This window comes from Cajanus cajan, chromosome 4 (genome assembly GCF_000230855.2).
Source record: "Cajanus cajan strain Asha chromosome 4, NIPB_CcT2T_4, whole genome shotgun sequence".
In the NCBI taxonomy this organism is placed as follows: Eukaryota; Viridiplantae; Streptophyta; class Magnoliopsida; order Fabales; family Fabaceae; genus Cajanus; species Cajanus cajan.
In genome coordinates, this window is record NC_138520.1 from 71045169 (window position 1) to 71065122 (window position 19954).

The 19954-nt window shown below is 31.5% G+C and overlaps 1 protein-coding gene across 2 annotated transcripts; it reads right to left on the minus strand.

Moving 5' to 3' along the window:
• Positions 1-8453: 8453 nt before the first annotated feature.
• On the minus strand, positions 8454-11322 carry LOC109802172 (ubiquitin-conjugating enzyme E2-23 kDa). 2 transcript variants are annotated; one of them, XM_020363408.3, is made up of 6 exons: positions 11135-11318; positions 10957-11036; positions 10304-10418; positions 10113-10165; positions 9872-10000; positions 8454-8751 (listed from the first exon to the last, which is right to left on the minus strand). In XM_020363408.3, exons 1-6 carry the CDS (start codon positions 11176-11178, stop codon positions 8621-8623), a joined length of 552 nt encoding a protein of 183 aa, XP_020218997.1. In that variant the 5' UTR covers positions 11179-11318; the 3' UTR covers positions 8454-8620. The 2 variants fall into 2 exon arrangements, with proteins under 2 accessions (XP_020218997.1, XP_082929103.1); XM_083072977.1 differs by lacking the exon at positions 8454-8751 and adding an exon at positions 9455-9792 and having other exon boundaries at positions 11135-11322.
• Between the last annotated feature and the right edge of the window lie 8632 nt (positions 11323-19954).

A 19954-nucleotide genomic window follows, 5' to 3' on the forward strand; every position in this document is an offset into this window, starting at 1 on the left:
CCCTCGCCTCGTCGGCCTTCCTCTTCACAACCCTCGCCTTGTGAGCATCTTGGGTATTTTTCTCTCTCGGCTGGGGTTGGAGCCGGGCCATCTCGCGCGCCGGAGTCCGATTCCCCCCTGCCTAGTCGGCGTCGACATCGGCGCTCGGCCCCAGATTAAATTGCAGATGTCCAGGTCATCACTCCCACAACTCGCCATGATACCTAAACAAATACTAGTCAAAATCAATGACAACACATGAAGTTAAATATAGGACAGATATTATACCGATCAAATCATCAAGCGACTGTGACGACTTCATCAGCCGAACGAGGTCCCGGCACGGCAATGGCCGAGGTAACTTCTCTAATATTTTCAAGTCGGCTTGCTCCTCCGGGGATATTTTGGACTTCGACACTACGTCATACTTCCTGGGTGCCCGAGTCCAGTACAGAGGAAACAACGCCCTTCCTTCCTCGTCAAAGAAATATTTGTTGCCGGTGGTAGGCCGGATCATCACCTTGAAGAATCCTACTTTAAATCCTTTGTAAGACGTAGTAAACGGCTGAAGTAAACAATGTTCCGCTCGGAACAAGGATACCACTTTGTCTTCCTTGTCGGCCGAGAGGCATAGTAGTACAAGAACAGATGGGGGGTCGGCTCAATGCGAAGTGTTATACACAATTGCCGAAAACCCTGCATCGCGGCCCAGCTGTTAGGATGCAGTTGTGTCAGCGCGACGTTAAGCAGCCGAAGTACGCCCACAAAAAACTTATCAAAAGGGAGAGTAACCCCCAAATCCCTAAATAGATAATCATAAACAAAAAAGTAGTTGTATTTGCACTTCTCTCGGCCAAGAAAGACAAAATCTAAATCCCACGATCCATCATTGCGGCACAGCTCGAAGAAGAAACCGGACGACACCTCATCCTCCGGAATGGTAACAAAGTTCTCGGTGTCAAACAATAACGTAATCGAACTCTTATCAGTATAACGCGAAAATAAGCTACCTACCTCTCCATGTACCCACCTATAGCCGGGGACTTCTATAGGGCTGAAACTGCGAGAGGCCGAGCCGACTCTTCGGGTGCTCGGTCGGCCTTCAATCATGTCTAGAGAGGAAGCTTCCTCCACACTTTGAGAGCGTTCGAACCCTTCAACGACTTCAACACTCACCGACTAGTTCGATGCCGAAGTCGAAACCTCAGGCCGATCCGAAGGCTCACGCGAGCCCGTATCGGCAGATCCAGTCCTAGCATCCCTAGAGGAGCCAGCCTGCGAAAACCTATCATCCATACCCCCTCCTAAATCAGCCATAGAAATGTGCCTTGAAGTGAAGTTGGTCTCGGTCGGTAGCTAACAATCACGATCAACCTGTATCGGCTCGGAGCAGATGAAGACTAGAGCAAGTGAACGTAGCGAATTGGTCCCCATTACCTCTATTTATAGCGTTCCCAGGATACGCATACCAACCGCCACACCCCTATGAACCGTTGGATTAGCTTGATCCAACGATCCACAAGCCACAACTTTTCAAATTCCCCATCATTAGTGTGAGACCCCCCGTACGGAACCCTTTCTTCCCCAACTCTCTTACCCTCTAACTCTCATTTTCTCCTTGCTCCCACTTGAGTATTGGGCCTCATTCTTCCATTTTCGCTGTCTCAAGGTGGTGGTGAAGAGTAGGTTCAGGATTTCCTAGGAGAGTTCTCAGAGCTCTTCTTCTCCCTTGCTGTTCAAGCTTGTCCATCTTCTCCGACCAAGCTTCCCCCTTCTTCATTTTTCCTTCCCGAAGCTCGGACCTTCGAACTAAGGTAAGGGAAGCTAGATTTCTGCTGTGTTTTGGGTAAAGATGGGTCTAGGGACTCATTTAAACGGTTGAGAACTAATGATTTTGGCTGAGAACTTCTAAAGTTTAAGTTTTTGGGGTTTTCGGGATTTTGAGAAATTTTGAGGAAATTCCTGGATTGTGGTTGCATGTGGAAAATGAGGTATTTTTCTTGATGTCTGATGAGAATATGGCATTTTGGCTGGATTGCATGCTTGTTTTCTGTTAAGATTTGCAGGTTTTGAACAATTTTTGAACTTGGGGAGAGGTACTGATGAGTTCGCGCTGGGCGCTATTCTTCGCGCCGGGCGCGCGACCACCAGGAGACTCTGTTTAGGCATGCCCGCCGGGCGCAAGGCTGTGTGCGCTGGGCGAGCTTGCAAATGGGAGTCTCTGGTTGGCCCGCGCCGGGCGTGACTCGAGCTGCACTGGGCGCGATATCAAGAGTAACATGTTTTGGGATACTTGGTGTCGCGCTAGGCGTACTTTTGGACTCGCTGGGCGCGGAGGCTCCTTGGGAGTCTCTGCCAAGAGCACGCCGGGCGCAATGCGAATTGCGCTGGGCGCGAGACCTTGGTAGGTCTCTGCCTTCCCCACGCTGGGCGCGGGTTAGGCCCCGCTGAGCGCACGAGACTCCTTGAGTCTCTGCCAGGCAGGCGTTGGGCGCAATTTGGAATTGCGCCAGGCGCGGGAGAGCCTTGGTGATCTCGGGTTGAGTCTCGCTGGGCGCGAGTATCCTTGCGTCGGGCGCGCTTGTCCTGGTGCTCTCGGGTTAAGCCGCGCTGGGCGCGAACTCGAGTGCACCGGGCGCGCAAGGAGATGATGACCTATATGATGTTGGCTGTTGAATTGTGCCGAAATTGTAAATCAATGACGTTATATGCTGAACCATGTTGTATTTGATGAATATGCTGTGATGACTAGGAGATAAATATGTTAGTTGTATTAGAGGTGTATTGTTGAGCTGGAATCATTGGATTAATAAGTGAAATTTTATAGTATGACGGAATTTTAGACTGTTGGGCTGAATTGTGGAAAATAATAATTGTGTTGAAATGTTGTGCTGTGTTGTGCTGTGCTGGGTTGTGCTGAGTTGTGGGATATTATAGCCGCTAAGTCGGTGCTGTTGTTAGCCACATATGTGGTGCTGATTCTAACCGCTAAGGCAGTGCTGTTGTTGCCGCTTTGCGGTGCCGTTATAGCCACTCAAGTGGTGCTGTTGTTGCTGCTAAGCAGTGCTGATATTGCCGCATTGCGGTGCTGATATTGTTGAGTGGTATAAGCTGTACAAGTGTGTTGATAACTGTATCTGTTGTTTATTTATATTGATATATATTTGTATGTTGAATTTTAATTACACTAGCTTACCCTTTTGTTGTCTCCATGATGTTGGACTGCGATGATCATACAATGTATGGGAGTAGAGCAGGGATAGGTGGGTGTCTGGTGGTGAGTCTCTAGTGGACCCGTGGAGCTGATTTCTGTTGTGATATCTTTTGCTGTGTAGTTACTTGTGATAGTAACATTTGATTTTAATTTCTTTTGTACACTTTAACTCTGTTCAGACTGGATCATGTATATGTATATTCTAGACTCTATATGTATACATTTGTTCTCTTCTGTGCGGTGTTTTTAGTGAGTGGTGCCGTGTGTAGTGACCAGCCGGGTCGTTACAATTAGTGCCCAACGGTTACCAACCCAACGGTTACAACACTTCAATTTCTCAATTAATACCCAACGGTTACGAACCCAACAATTATAACTCCACACTTCAACCCAACCGCCACAAATGAAAAAGTCACTTCTACCCTTTACGTCGTTTCACTCCTTAAGGCTGAGGGGCTTGTGTACCGGAAGGGTCCTATCGGCCACGTGGATCGGTCACGTGGACCGACATGTCATGTCTTATCAGACATTGACGCAGCTCGAATACCACCTCGGCTCGGTAAGGGGCCGAGGACTCGGAAAATACCCGTTCTCCTATCGGCTCGGCCATAGACTGAGAGGCCGTCTCGACCACTCCCTATCGGCTGGGCCAAGGACCAACAGAAGATAATTACGACGATAATCATGGTCAACAAGGGACAACACGTAATTAAGGCATAATCAGCCGATTAGCATCGTATTACCTAATTTGGTAAGTGTCAGAGAAGGCCCACCATGCTCAGGCCTATGACAGGTACTATAAATAAGTCACACGAAACGAGGTATGTCACTGTTCATTTATTACCCTTGAGAATCGTGCTTGTCCTGACTTGAGCGTCGGAGTGCCTTTTGCAGGTACCTCCCCCCTCTGAAGCACCAACCCGAAGCTCTCGTTCGACCCTCCTGTTACTAGAAGATTACGAGTGTATCCTCAGACAGGTACACATAGTAATTAAAAGAAGAGTAGCTGAAGAATATGGAGTAGCCCGAAGTTTGGAAGTCTGAAATGTAATTTGGATGTAAGGCTCTAGCTCTCCATGCAGCACTATAGTGGACAAACAGACCAAATTTAGGTCACCTTTGATAGATATTACCAAAGTGTAGCTCTCAGTATCAATAACTTGCAGAGTGATATTTCAAAGTTTAGGGTTCATCATTTGTAAATGTAAACAACTTTTCAACAGTTTATTTAACTGTGTGGTCAATTTTATTCTTAACTAAGCGAATTCAATGGCTCATTGTTTGGCAAAGTCAACTGATTTCAAAGATCATCATTGTGATATTAGTCATATTTCACCTTATATTATTCACTATATATTATCAATGATATTTGATAACAATTAATTTATATATTTTTTAAAATTATTCTTATAATATTTTTCTTTCATAACTAATACTCATATATCTTCTAATTAAATAAATACATGTTATATATTATTTTTCTCTCTTAATTAATAATAAATTTTCTCCTAATCAATAAGAACATGTGCTTTTAAAAAGTTTATTAATATATTCTACGAAATTAAGAAAATATGTTTTAATTAAGGATATTTTAGCCTAAAAATAATTAATATGTGGGAAAAGAATTGAGACTTATATAAAAAAATACAATTATTCTATATATATTGGATCTTATAAATTTGAATGAAAGTAGTACATAAACATCTTCGTTATGACTCTTAATAATGTGTAATGTAATTTTGGTATATAAAAGACATGTTTAATTATAAGGTACACACATTACACCTTTACACTATTTATCTACATGTGTCAAAGTGTCATTAGGTACCTCATCCTACTTAGATAATTCTGGAGCTTGTAAAACAAAGGAAGAAGGAGGGTTCTCAACTTTTGACAAGTACATTTAGCATTCATCATGGGGCATAGAAATCTTTCCTATAGTCACTTGCATTATGGATCATTAAGAATGATAAACAACAAGAAGATTGAGAAGATCTTGTATGAGTAAACGATCTCAAATATATGTTTCTTCAAGTTAAAAATCAAAGTATAAAATTTTGGTCGAGAATATCCCATCTAACTAAATTTTCTCAAATTTAAATTAAAACTCAAGTATAAAATATTGACCGAGAAGCCAAAAAGTTCTCATTTGAGTAAAAGTTCTTGGAAGGAATTTTCTTCAAATTAAATATAAGTGTAAAATCTTAGTTGAGAAAGATATCACTTGAGTAAATGCTCTTAGATGAAAGTTTCTATGAATTAAATTCATGAAAAATCGTGGCCAAGATCTCATCTAAGTAAACGTTCTTGGATGGAACTTTCTTTGAATTAAATCAAAGTGTAAAATCTTGGTTGAGAAGGATATCTTCTAAATAAACGTTTTGGATTGATAGTTAAAATCTGAGTAACAAACCTTGATGGAGAAGATCTCATCCATATAAACATTCTTGAACGAAAGATTCTTCAAATTGAATTCAAGTGTAAATTCTTGGCTAGTAGATCTCATAGGCCACATAGGCTCATTCTTTTCCTATTTTATTTAAATTTTAAAAAGAAAAATAAAAATTAATATCGAGTCAGATAAATCCGATAAATTTTAACCTTGAAAACTATTAGCCTTTGATCCAATTCTTTTTGAGCCACTTTTTAAACCCAACCCAATCTAACCTAATCCAACTCATCAAATTGGATGTTTTTTTTAAACTCTTCTTAAGACAATATTAGAGAAGTTAATAAGTAAAAATTTATTAAAATTTCTAAAAATATTAATATTTGATAACATTAAAAGTTTTAATTTACAAAAATTATTTTATATAAGAATTAAATGATAGCAAGATCATACTTATATGAAGAGTGTGTTTAACAAGACATTAAAAGAATTTATAAGATAGTTTAACTGACTTATAAACTGGTTCAATCTTGGAGTGTGTTTGATAAAACATGAAAAAAAATTATTTTACTAATTTTTAATGTTTTTTCATAACCTTATTAAAGAGGCTTATAAAAATAAAGTAACTTATAAACTACTAAAATTATATTTGAAAAAACTAGTTTACGAGCTAGATGAAGTTAAAAAGCTATAAACTAAGAAGTAAAAAGTTTAAATTTTTTAAAGATAATTGATTAAATTGAAAATCAAATTTATAAGTTAGTTGATAAATATAAAATGACATAAAATAACATATTTAGTTATTTGAGATAAAAAGAGATTTCAAATAAATTAAAGAGGATAAGAATGAAAAAAACAAAAAAAATTGAAGCTTATAAGTTAGCTTATTTTTATAAGTTAGAAATTACTAAAATAAACTTGCATATCAAATAAACTTATTTTGACCAAATTAACTTTAAATTAGTTAAACTAGTTTTTAAGTTCTTTCAATGTCTTGTGAAACACATTCTAACTTTTTTTTTTTATCTACATTAATTTATTTGAATTTTTTACCTCAAATAATTAATTATGTTTTTTTATGTCATTTTATATTTATTAACTAATCTTATTAAATATTTTTAATTCAATTAGTTAGCTTATCAATTTTTAGTTTTTCAATTTCTAACTTTTAAGTTTATAAACTTTTAATAGTTTACTAGTTTTATTAAATACGAAAAAAAAAACTTGTTTGATACATAAACTTATTTTAGTACCTCTAGCTTATTTTCTTAGACAACAAATGTATTTGGTAAAACTTTATACACTACTTGAAAGCTTATAAGTGAGTAAGCTTACTAGTCCCTCTATTATATAGTAAATGTTGTAAGAAAAAAAATTATCCTAAAATAAGCGTTATTTTAGCTTTCAATGTAAATATTATTTAACTATTTTTAATTTATATTCATAATACTATTCTTTAAACATTATTGTGGCGTTACATATTATTTCTAGTAAAGAAAATTAATAAAAAGACTTAATTTTATAAAATTATTATTCTCTTTTATTTATTTACCAATTTTTATTGATCTATATAAAAATTCAAGACATCCCTCATTATAAGATAGAAGGTATAAATTGAAAATTAAAAAAAAAAACTCATAAATTAACCAATTTAATTAAAAGTATTTAATAAGATTAGTTGATAAATATAAAATAATATAAAAGGACACATTTGTGAGATAAAAAAAAGTTTTTGAATAAATTAACAAAGATAATTTTTATAAAAAAAGATATTAGCGTATAAACTAAATTATTTTCAAAAACTAGTTAAAATAACTTATGAAAACAAACTAAAAAGTACTAAAATAAACTTGTGCACCAATTAAACTTGTTTTGATAGTTGCTATTTTTTCTTTTAACTTTTATTCTTAATATTTATTTAAAATCTCTTTTTTTTTATCTCTAATAACTAAATACTCTCTCCAATTTTAAATATAAACAAAAAAAATCTCATTTATTAACCTCAAATATAAACAAATTTCAACTAATTTCATTCTACTTAATCTATCATCTCTAAAATATCTTTTATTTAATTAAAATTATATTTATAATATTTCTTTTTATTCTTGATATCAAGTTTCAAAAGATAATTTAGAAAAATAAATTATTTGTTAGATAAGATTAACAAAAATAGATGATATAAACAACCTTTCTCAACAAACATGAATGATTTTTATTTTATTAATTTTTGTAAATGTTAAAAATCGGAGGGAGTATGTCAACAATTTTTCTTTCAATTCTTGTTAAAAACTATCCTAAAAAATTGATTAAGAAACTAAAAATTACATATATTTTATTGGTAATCACAGCATTGATGTTCTAATTATGTTAAATACTACATTTTCCAACTTCCAGTTCCTCATCGAATACATATGTGTACCAGCAAGCATTCTCTTTTGGATAAAACTTACATGCATGAAATTTGAAATTTCTTCTCAACAATGTGATAAAATATTTCATTAAATATCCATATATATTATTAAAGTAAAACTTAATTAAAGAATAAATTTCTCCTCAACAATATATATGATAAAATATTTTATTAAATGTCTCCATATATTATTAAAGTAAAACTCCTGATGCTATCAGGTTAATTCCATGTTAAACCAACCAAGGGCAACATGATACATATTTTCTAATGTCAATCTGTGGCCGACATTAATTCAAGCACGTACCTCAATTACTTTCAAAACTTGAAAATTAATTATATTAAAATCAATTCTACCCAACTTTAAAACAGGCAAACCACCAAAACATAAATCACTCAATACAAAAAGTGTCATCTAGTGTGTGCCAGCATTCTTAATTAAATATAAACCCTAAACAGTACGATTGCATCAGAAAATCAATAGTACTTTATTTACAGTCACAGGAAACTAAAAGGAAGGGGAATTTTCCCCTTATCCATGATAAGTTCACGTATGGGGAGGTGAATTAACAGAACTAGTACGTCATGTACAGATAAAATACAAAGTTAATAACAGGACATGCATGCAAAACTAGGGATCTGCTTTACCAACAACCTGTTCATCACTAGAATCATATTCATCCTCACTCATCTCCTCATCACTGGATTTTTCTTCTGGGACTTCACCTATGTCTTCCTTTTTGGCATACTTCTCACAGTACTCTGACATTGAGGCCAGTACACATCAGTTGAGTGTTAATTAAATAAAGAAAAACTTAAATGTTTCTGAAATAAAAACCAAAAATTGACTCTCAGAAGAAATCAAACCTAGATTAAGGAAAACAAACAAAACATGGTTATTTTTGGATATTCAAGGAATAGAATGAAATAAGATAAAGTGAAAAGAAATAGAATAAAGTTACCAATTCATTGTCCATAGAGAGACAGATACATAGATAACTAGTTTCATTTCATATGATCATATCCTTCAAATTGGAGGGAAAGAAAAAGAAGGTATTGGATGGAATGAATTGGAATGCATTCCACCAGGTTGTGTCCCATCCCATCCTATTTTAAATTTTTTTATGGTTTAAATCCAAAAAAAGTCAAAAGGATAGTTTAATTTGAAAATTAACCTCCATCAAAAACTGATTTAGTTTTGAAAGTTTCAAAAGAAAATATTAAAACTATAATAAAAGCATGTCATTGCCATCCTTTCACTAATATTTTGCCAGAAATAAAAAATTTCAGCAATTTCATAACATTTTTTAGATCACTACTACAATGGTTACTAAACCAAACTTTCTCATGTTCTTATAACACAAGTAGTTCTGATAAATGGTTGTCCTACTCCATTCTTTAACGTTTTTATGCCCCATTTTTATGTTAAGCATTTGATGGTATCAAAATAGGCAGTAACATGATATTGTGGCAGATGTCAACAAAGTTGGTTCTATTGATAAATCAAAACTTGAAATGTTGTTTATACTGCAGTTGATAGATGAAAATGTTGATAAGATAATCAAATGAGGTTGAGAATAATTAAAAGTAAAGTTCTTCTAATTGTTTGCGAGAGTGTATGTGCATGTGCATGCACACACACTGACACACATTCAAGCAGTTGTACACATCCCATTTGCTCAGTAGTGATGGTAGCCTACATCTACTACCCAGAGGTCAAAAATGTTAGTTCAAATGTCCTTCTTGGCTTAGATTTTGATCGTGGTTGACATGTTAAAAAACTGCAAAGAAAGCATAGCAAGTCTGTGATGCAGACATGGGAACAAGTGCATATGAACACTAATACAAAAAATACATATTTAAAAAAAAAAAGGTTCAATACCTTTAACCCTTTGGTCATAAGTAGCTCGGTCACGCATCATTAAAGCCGCAGCTTCTCCATTCAAGGGGTCTGATGGATTAGGATACAGCAGAAGTTGAGGTAGAAACACCTCAAACACATTGACAAGATCTGAAATACAGTAGATTTTGACATATGAAATGAACTAAAAATGTAAAAATATAAAATTTTGAATAAAGTTACAAAACCACAATTTTTTTTAAAAATTAATGAATTTCATTACCAAACATGGGACTCCAGGTTTGATTGATAACATCCAGACAAACTGATCCTGACCTGAAATTATTGTCATTTAAGATAATCAGATCAGACAAACAATTATATATATATATATATATATATATATCCAATACACATGTAAACTACTCAATACAGATAATTTTCAGAACATCACTACTAATACTAAGTGCTTACATCTCATCAACATTTGGGTGATAGATCTTATTGACAAAACCAATGGAAGGAGATTTATAAGGATAAGCATCCGGCAACTCAACTCTTACTTTCCAAACACCACCATAATAAGGACCTGCCAGAATCATCACAAAGATAAAAAGACTATTATTGAAAAAGAAAAAAAAGTGAATAATACATAAATATAGATAAGGATCTCAAACTAGGATAAAACAGCGATCAAAGGTGAAATCAGCAAGAATGATGCAAAATGAAATATTTCTAAAAACAGAAAAATTCTAGCTCATACCAATTATATACTTAGATTAAGAATTCCACAATACACAAAGAGGAACCAACAAAAAAGAAACAATTTTTTTTGCAGAATTAAAGAATTACAAAAAAACAAAAAATCAATATTGTTGTTTTGTTTTCAAATCTATTTACAGAGACAGATAGCATAAGAATCAACACAATAAACAAAAACGAAAAGGGGTATCAATACTATTCTGTAGCTTCCCAAATCTAAAATTCTAAATTCAACTCGGTCAAACAGCTATCTCTACCATATCCAGAAATTAAAGAAAAAAAAATATAAAAAAAAATCTCACTTGATGAGAAGCAGCAAAGCAATAATAAAAAATAAAAAATAAAAAAAGGAAAAGAGAACTGACTTTCTTTGGGTCCATGAAAAAGAACATAAAATTCTTGCATTCCATCATTAATCGTCTCCACCTTGTAATCACTCATCATCCTGCCAAATAAGAAAGACCCAGAATGAAAAAGAGAGAGGGGAAAGACCCATTAGAAAAAAGATTGAAACTTTGATGAATTGAGGGAGAAGAGATTAACAGTTTCATCAAGTCCATCTCTCGACGCTTGCTTGGGGAAGACATGTTTGGTTTCGCCGTTGCTTCGACTTTTCTTCTTCTCTTATTTGGCAAGTTGTAGAGAGAGAGAGTGGAGTTGGGATTGGAGACTCTTGTGCAGCTCAAAGCAAGTGAAATTTGGTTCAGACAGCAATCAACACAAATAACAGATAATAATAATAATAACAATAATAATAATACACAGAATGGATTATTTAAAGTCACCACAGAATTGAGAAAAATATAAATACAATATTATGAGTCGATATAAATAAATAAAAATATTAAATGAGTATGAATTGTGATTTGTGATTATGTATCAGAAACTCCCATATTATATATATATATATATATAATATTCTATGTATTTATTTATATAATAATTTATGTGTTTAGTCATGCACCAACCACCAATTTTAAATTAAGATAAAATTTAAGTAGTCTTGAATGATTGGTGTTAAATCAAATATTTTTTAGTATTTATAATATATAATAAAAATTATAATAAATTATATATATATATATATTATTTAAATATATAAATTATATTTAAAATTTATATAAATAAATATTTTTAAATATATAAATTATGTATTTTTTATAATAACTTATAAATTATATTTTAGATTTATGATAAATAATTTATAATGCAGTATAATATTATTTTTATTGATTAATTTATTTTAAAAATATTAAGATTTAAATAATAAATAATTATGACAAATAAAAATTAAATTAAATTAAATGTTAAATTTATTTCTAAAATCTCCTCATTAAAAAAGGTTTCTAATTTTTTTTAAAATATTCTTATTTACTATATAACAATTAATTAAAATTAGAGATTTATTTTGATAATATACAATTATATTTAATATATTAATATGTTAACACATATTAATAAAATAAAATATCAATTCTGATTGGAGAATACACTTAAGAAACTATATCTTAGTTTTATTCTTATAATTATTAGTATAACTTTTAATAATTATTACAAAAACCAACAAATACTATATGATGTTTTATAATTAAATGACTCTGTAAAATTATTTTATACTAATTCAGTATAATTTTTTTACAAAAAAATAGTCTAATTACAAAAAAAAATGATTTGGTTAGATAAGTTAAAAAGATAAGAAATTATTATTCAAGTAAAATGGCAATACAAAAAATATAATTATATTAAATTATTATGAAAATAAACTAGAAAAAGATATAAAATTACAATAAAATCTGTTTTTATTGTAATTCAAATATTAATATATTTCCATCCATGTCATTTGACATTTTTTTAAATCATATATTGTACAGTCAAATTATAAGTATAAAGTTATTGTGTGACATATTTTCTTATTATTTCTCTCATTAGACTATTAAGACATACATTTTTTTATGATGACATATCTAAATATTTTATAATATCTTATTTCAGTTATATTTAGTAGATATTTATTTTCACAACAAAAAAAGATTGTTAGTTCAATTTTTTTTATAATAGATAGTAAAATCATCTAATTAAAATAAATACAATCATAACGTAATCTTTATTATTAATGTATAAATTATGTTAATTTTGATATTTATATTTTTTCATATTGATTTATTTAAATAAAAACAAATGAACATCATTATTATCATATCTTATCTTTATAAACATAATAGTCATATTAGTCATATTGATTTTTATATACATTATAATCATATCTTATAATAAATATTAAATTTATTTAAATCATTTTTAAGTAAGAATGTGAATTGTTTATTTTTTATCTTTTTTATATATTACAACAAAATTTATTATTAATAACAATAAATTGTTGTTATTTAATTATATAATAAAAATATTAATGGCTAATATATAATAGTCACTAAAAATGTATTTATATTATATTAAGTTTATTATTAGCAATAATTATTTATTGAAAAAAAAAACTTAGGTCTCACATTGATTAAAGATAAAATAATTAAAGACTATATAAGTAAGTGATAATTATCACCTTACAAGTTAATTTTGTAAAGTTGAGTTAGACTCTTAATTTATTATTCTAAGTTGGTATTAAATCACTCACTATTACCAAGTTCAACGGTGTTATACATCAACTAGAGATAAAATAAAGTATATAAGTTGTGAATTTAGAAAAGAAAATGATAGGAATAAATTATTTAAGGTTTTACTAGCAAATAGATAAAAGTCACTAAATGAATGGAAATGAGACAATTGAAAAAGAATAACTTTTAATATTTTTTAAAATGGCTACTAGAATTACCACAAAAAAATAAGTTTTCCTGACAATTTAGTGAATCTTTACTAGTATTCTATATAAATGTCGCTAATAGTATTAGCGATCCCAGCCATTATTTAATTATCTATAAAAAAAATCATTTATATGGTCACTAAAGAATAAAATAATGACTCCAAAAGACTAATTTTAGTATAGTGATAATAAATATTAAAATCGTTTAAACTAAGATATGTAATGGTATCATAATGTTAAAAAAACATTAAACAATGTTTTTTATTTTTATTTGATTGAATAATAATTGTTTCAAAATTTTAGTTTGGAAAAATTATTTAAATAATATATTTTTTGAATTTTTAAATATTTAATACGATTTAATAGCTAATTTGCATTGATTATTCTATTTATTTAGACTAAACTTGAATTTATTTTATATAAATACAAATTTTAAAATAACACATGTATGGTGTTTTTTTTTCATTTATCTTATAATAGAATATTAAATTCATCTTAATTAAAATCATTCGATAATATGATAATTTTTACAATTAATATTAAGATTGTTTATGATATTTTATTTTTATAAATTGATGCCTACAAATTACCAAAAAAAAACATGACAAACATATCTTATTTTTTAAAACATGAAAGTAATTAGATTTTTGTTGATCTTTTTATAATTTAGAATTTATTTTTACTTAAAAGCTTGAAGAAACAATAATTGAGTTACAAAAATAAATATTCCAGAATTTATTTGTGACTCAAATGTTTTATAGTGACCTTTTTATAATTTAAAATAAAAATCTTTAAATAGCTTTCAAGACATACATTTTATAATTAAAAAAATAAAAATAACAATGATATGCAAATAGTAAATATTAATTTATTATTTCATAATATAATTTATGTGATTGTTTATTTTATTTATTATATTTTTAATGACAAAATTATGTGAAGGTTAATTATGGTTCGTAATTAAATAAATATGCACAAAACATTGTATATCAAGACATGATAATTGAATTCTATACAATTGACATGTGTTATCTAATCATATGAGTGGATTCACAAATATTGTAACACTTCACATGTTAGCACTTCACACAACTATTCCTTGATCATAACCTTCACCATTTAAAATGTTTCGTGGTAACCTTTTTGATATGTTTGTCTGTCTTTAGAATCAATGATTGAATTATAAACTAAAACAAGATTTTTCAGTGTACTTTGTTTTCACATGTGCACTTTTTCAAAAAATCATTTATCTCTAAATCATTTCAAGTCAAACATGCATAACTATGAAGTTCTTAGTGGTGAGTTATTGAAAAATAAATATATTTTTTTTATAGGTAATACAAATTAATCAAGCCCATTCTTGACAATTTATGTACCTAGGACAAACTAATTTCTCCTTTAATACATATTTAATAAAAATAAAATACTTATTTTTATTAAAATGAAACATTTTATTACATAATTTTTTAACATATTTTTAGTCATCGTAATATACACATTTTATTATTGATTTAGTCCCTATAATTTTATCTTATAGTTTTAGAATTTGACGTTATTTATTGATAATGCAACATGTAACACCTAGTTTTTTTTAAAAAGATGACATTTTCGTAATTATTGATGGCATTTTCGTAATTTTAATAAAGGAATAAAGGTATTTCTGGGTGTCGGAACGGGCCGTTCCAAATGCAGAACGGGCCGTTCCAAAAAAGGGAATATGCTTGTTTTTAAAGACCCAGAACGGTCCTGGAACGGGCCGTTCTGGAAAGGAGAACGGGCCGTTCTGAAAACAGAACGGGCCGTTATGCTGGGTTTTGGAACAGGCCGTTCCAATTTTGGAACGGGCCGTTCCAGTTGAGAAATTTGCACAAATTCGAAGGATCTGGAACGGGCCGTTCCGAATTCAATACGGGTCGTTCCAGGTACACCAGTTTGCCTATAAATAGGAGGCTAAGGGGTGAAAAATTATATACTGAGTGAGAAGGTGAAATCTTAGAGAGAGAGAGAGAGAGAGAGAGAAAGAAAGAAAGAAAGAAAGATAGGGAAGAAAGAGAGAATCCAGAGGAGGAGGCCCTGCCCAAGTTCCAGCTCCTGCTTATCCAGGTAAGGGGGGAGTGAGAAACCTCGCTCAGGGGTGTGGGGATAATTGTTGGATAGTTTGTTTGTCGGATTGGCCCCCAATCCCTTGCCGTTGCTCTGTTGGATTTTCTATTTACTCTACTTTGCTCTTTGTTGAAGGTGCCGTTGTTCTGTTTGATTTTCTATTTACTCTACTTTGCTCTTTGTTGAAGGTGTCGTTGTTCTGTTTGATTTTCTATTTACTCTACCTTTTTCTTTGTTGAAGTAATAAATGAATATGAAATTAATGTTAATAATAAATGAGTTTTAATATGAATAAGAATGCTCTCTAAATCTCTGTGAATACCTATGCGGACCTTATGAGGAGTATTTATGACATGACCATGGAAATATGGACAAATGACATGAGACCTAAGAATGGACTATGAGACCTAAAAATGGACTATTGAGACAAGCTGTGATAATAAGAATATGAAAAATAATGACATGATATACTTGATGAAACCTTGTACTAAGTTAAATGTTGAGTTCATGAAATAATGAATATATGTCATGCATCATATGCATATATTACTCCAGGTGTGCTGCTGAGGCCGCATACCATCGATGCTAACGAGGTGTACCTTAGGGTCACCGGTGATATAACTTGCTAACGAGGTGTACCTTAGGGTCACCGGTGATGTAACTTGCTAACGAGGTGTACCTTAGGGTCACCGGTGATGTAACTTGCTAACAATGTGTACCTTAGGGTCACCAGTGATGTAACTAGGTGTACCTTTGGGTCACCAGTGATGATATGTGAAACTTCCTTATGGCGCCACATGCATGCATTTATGAGTCGAGTTCATGACATCATTGCATGATAAATGAGTATATATGTGATATTGATGATGTATGTGTATTGTTTATATGTGACTTATATTTGTTGTGTGTGTGTGGGTGCTATCTAACCTTTATTTCTGCACCTGAAACTGAGTGAGATGTTTCTCACTCCCTTGTTGTTCTTGTATATGTTTAAATTATGTTGCAGGTGATCAGCATCATGAGGATGTTGGTAATGAGGCTTAAGGCTTCAGTTGGGCATGCTCTGATAGGATGTGACATCGGGCATAGCTAGGCTTATTTTAACATGTTATTATTTTAAAAGCTTTAATTTTCTCTTCCTTTGTAATTTTGAACGTTCTTGATAAAAGACCAGAATGAATATCTTTGTTAAATTTTTATTACATGATTTGGAAAATATAAATTAATTCCTAACTAGGAGGCACTGCCACCTTTGCTGGAATTAAGTTTATATTTTCTTTTATATGACTTTTTAAGTTTTGATACTTATATGTTGACTTTTTATGATTGATGAGTTACGAATGTGAATCTTCTACCTTATGAGATTTGAAACAATTGTTTTATATATGAAAGATGTTATTAAACTATGAAAGATTTTATTTACTCAAAAAGAAAAAGAAATTATTGTTTACATTTATTGTGTATTAACGTTAGGGTAGAGGGTGTCACATTTAGTGGTATCAGAGCAGGTCGATCTAATCGACCGTGAGTTATGTACTTATCATGATTTTGTTGTGTACTCTGACAATGTTTTGTTTGTTGTATACTTTGATGATGCTTTGCTTTGATAATGATGAAGATGATGTTCTCCTTGTACTGATATTGTAGAGTTTGATATTGTTAAGTTATTTTGTAATTAGAGGAATGATAGTCATGATAGTGTTAGCTAATACCATTATGACTGCTCTTCTTCATTCTTATGATTGCTTATTTGTTTGATACTTCTTGCTTATGTAAGAAGTAGTGGCTGAGTGGTATCACTTGTGTTGCAAGCATATGTGTGAGTAGTAGACGAGATATTATGCTAATATTATAGGAACTATTGAGGCCTTAGATTTGAGTAAGACATTGATTTTTTTTCAAGTGTATTAAGAGTTTACGATTGGTGAAATTTTTTGAAAGCTATAGTTGTAGCGATTGAATCCAAGGATGATATATGTTGAGAATTGGAGTTTTGGTATTATTAAGGAGAGATTGAAGTGTTGATGATTTCTAGAGTTTGATGGTTGCATGTGAATTTTATTTTCTAAGCCTTTTGTACTGAATATGTGCGTTGTTTGGTTTGTAGTGGGAAACTTTGATACGAATTTGAGGTGGAAAGGAGTAAGTTTGGAAGGATTGAGGTATTTTGTGGCCTAGATGTTGATGCGTTATTGTGTAATGGATGTTTGCACTCCAGTTATAGCTACTTTGGTGAGCAAAGGTCTAATTGTAAGCGTTGAATATATCTGTGGTGATTTTTGAATTTTTAGCTAAGAAGATGATCCTTTTAAAATCTCATGTCTCCCTAAGAGTTGTAGCTTAATCACTTAGTTTTTTTTTGGTGATAGGTTGAGATCACGTGAATGAGTACAACTCTCTATGTGTTATTTTCTTTGATAGTTGTTGAAAGAAGAGGTAGGCTGTAATAATGTTTTCGGTTAGTAAGCAATGCAAGGATAAGAATGGACTTTGTTAAGATGTTTTGGGGTGTTTTCATGTGGATTGAGAGGTTGTTTAAGGTTGTATGATGCTATGTGGTAAAGGTTGTTCATGTACATGCTTATGGATGGTATATATGAAGGTTTTAAGTAGGTATTCTAATATGATTTAATATACATGTACGTTGATATGTGGATAGATGACCTTAGGGATCAAATGGTGAATGTTGTATGGTTAGTGAGATTGATCTTAGGGTGTGATATGATCATATTGTAGTTGAAGGTGAAGATATATTCAAGACGGTTGTATGTTAAGTTATCTAAGTATTACTATTTTATTTTATTTTATTATTATTCTTTTATTATATGAGATAAGTTTTCTAGTTCCTGTAAATTTCAGTTGAGGTAAACATGGATCTGTCTTAAGTAGAAGTTGTGTTTAAGTGGAGAGATATTTAAGCAAGTTAGCGAGGATAAAGGTTTTAGGAGGTTATCTTATTATTATTGTTGGCGATTTATTGAAGGAATTTTTAAGATAGCATTGCCCTTAACTACATTTATTAGGAGGAGTATTGCCTTTATGTGTGATAGTAAGTATGAGAGTAGTTTCAACTCTTAAAGGCAAGAATGAATAGCGTTAATATTATTGGATTTTAGTAAGCCTTTTGTGTATATAGTAATACTTATAAGATGAATTTGGATGCATTGTAGATGTAAGAGGAATGGTAGTGGCTTATGATTCTAGGCAATTAAAAATTTATGAGAGGAATTACCTTACCCATGACCTTGAGTTAGCGGTTTTAATATTTATACTAGATTTGGAGACATTACCTATATGATTCTAAGCTTAAGGTATTTAGTGATCAAAAGAGCTTTAAATATCTATTGACCAAAAGAGATAGTTGGAATTCCTTAAGAAATAAGATTTTGATCTTATTGGTTATTTGGCCAAAGCCATTATGGTAACCGATGTTTTGAGTAGGAAACCTTGATATTTATCTTCCTTTATGATTAGAGAAATGGATCTTTGGACTCAAATTAGGAATTTAAGTTTGACTTATGAGATTACTCCTAGTAGTGTGAAACTAGGTATGACTTGAATAAGATATGAGACTATAGGATAAGGTGATGGATAAGAGTTTGACTTGGATGTAGATGGAATGGTGAAATTAGAGATCTGGTATGTGTACCTAGTGAACTTATGCTTAAGTGTTTGATCTTTGGAAAGGTTGTGGAAAGGCTCACAAAAGTTAAACCAATATTGTGACAGATGCCTTGATTATGATGATCACTGATATATTATTTTTGATTATTTAAGGATTGGATTTGATTGAAGAATTTAGAGACTTATGCTGGATGTGTGAGATTACCCTTAGGAGCATTGAATTGATTATGATTGAAAGTAATTAGTAAATTAGTGATGAGATTAAAGAAGCTCAGGGGTTAGAGCCTTTCCTAGTAAATCAAGTGGAAAAGATTAGTAGGAGTATGAGTAACCTTTTCTAAATAGAAATTGATGTTGTTTTGAGAATAAATTTGGATGCTTAGTAATCTTGAATTAAGAAAGATGATTTTAGAGAAAGGACATAAGAGTACTCTTTTATTTAGGAGCTACTAAGACGTATCAGAGTAGCGCAGCGGAAGTGTAGTGACCTAAGGTGAAGAGAAAAGAAATCATATACTCGTGTTTAGTATGCAAGAAGTCTTTAGAAATTTTGTAGCAATTAGACTTCTCATTTTGGAAGTGAGATGGTGAATGGATAGACTTTAATTGTAGGTTTGTCTGAGACGTTTAAGAGATTGATTCTAATTGTGTTTTAGTGGATAGGCTTACCAAATTTGCTTGTCTTATCCTTAGAAATCCTTGGATGAAATTGATAGAGTTGTATATCGATAAGATAGTGAAGTTGCATAAGAATTAGAAGTTAAGAAGCAAAGAGTCTTCCATTACAAAAATTTCAGGGACGAAATTTCTAAAAGAAGGGG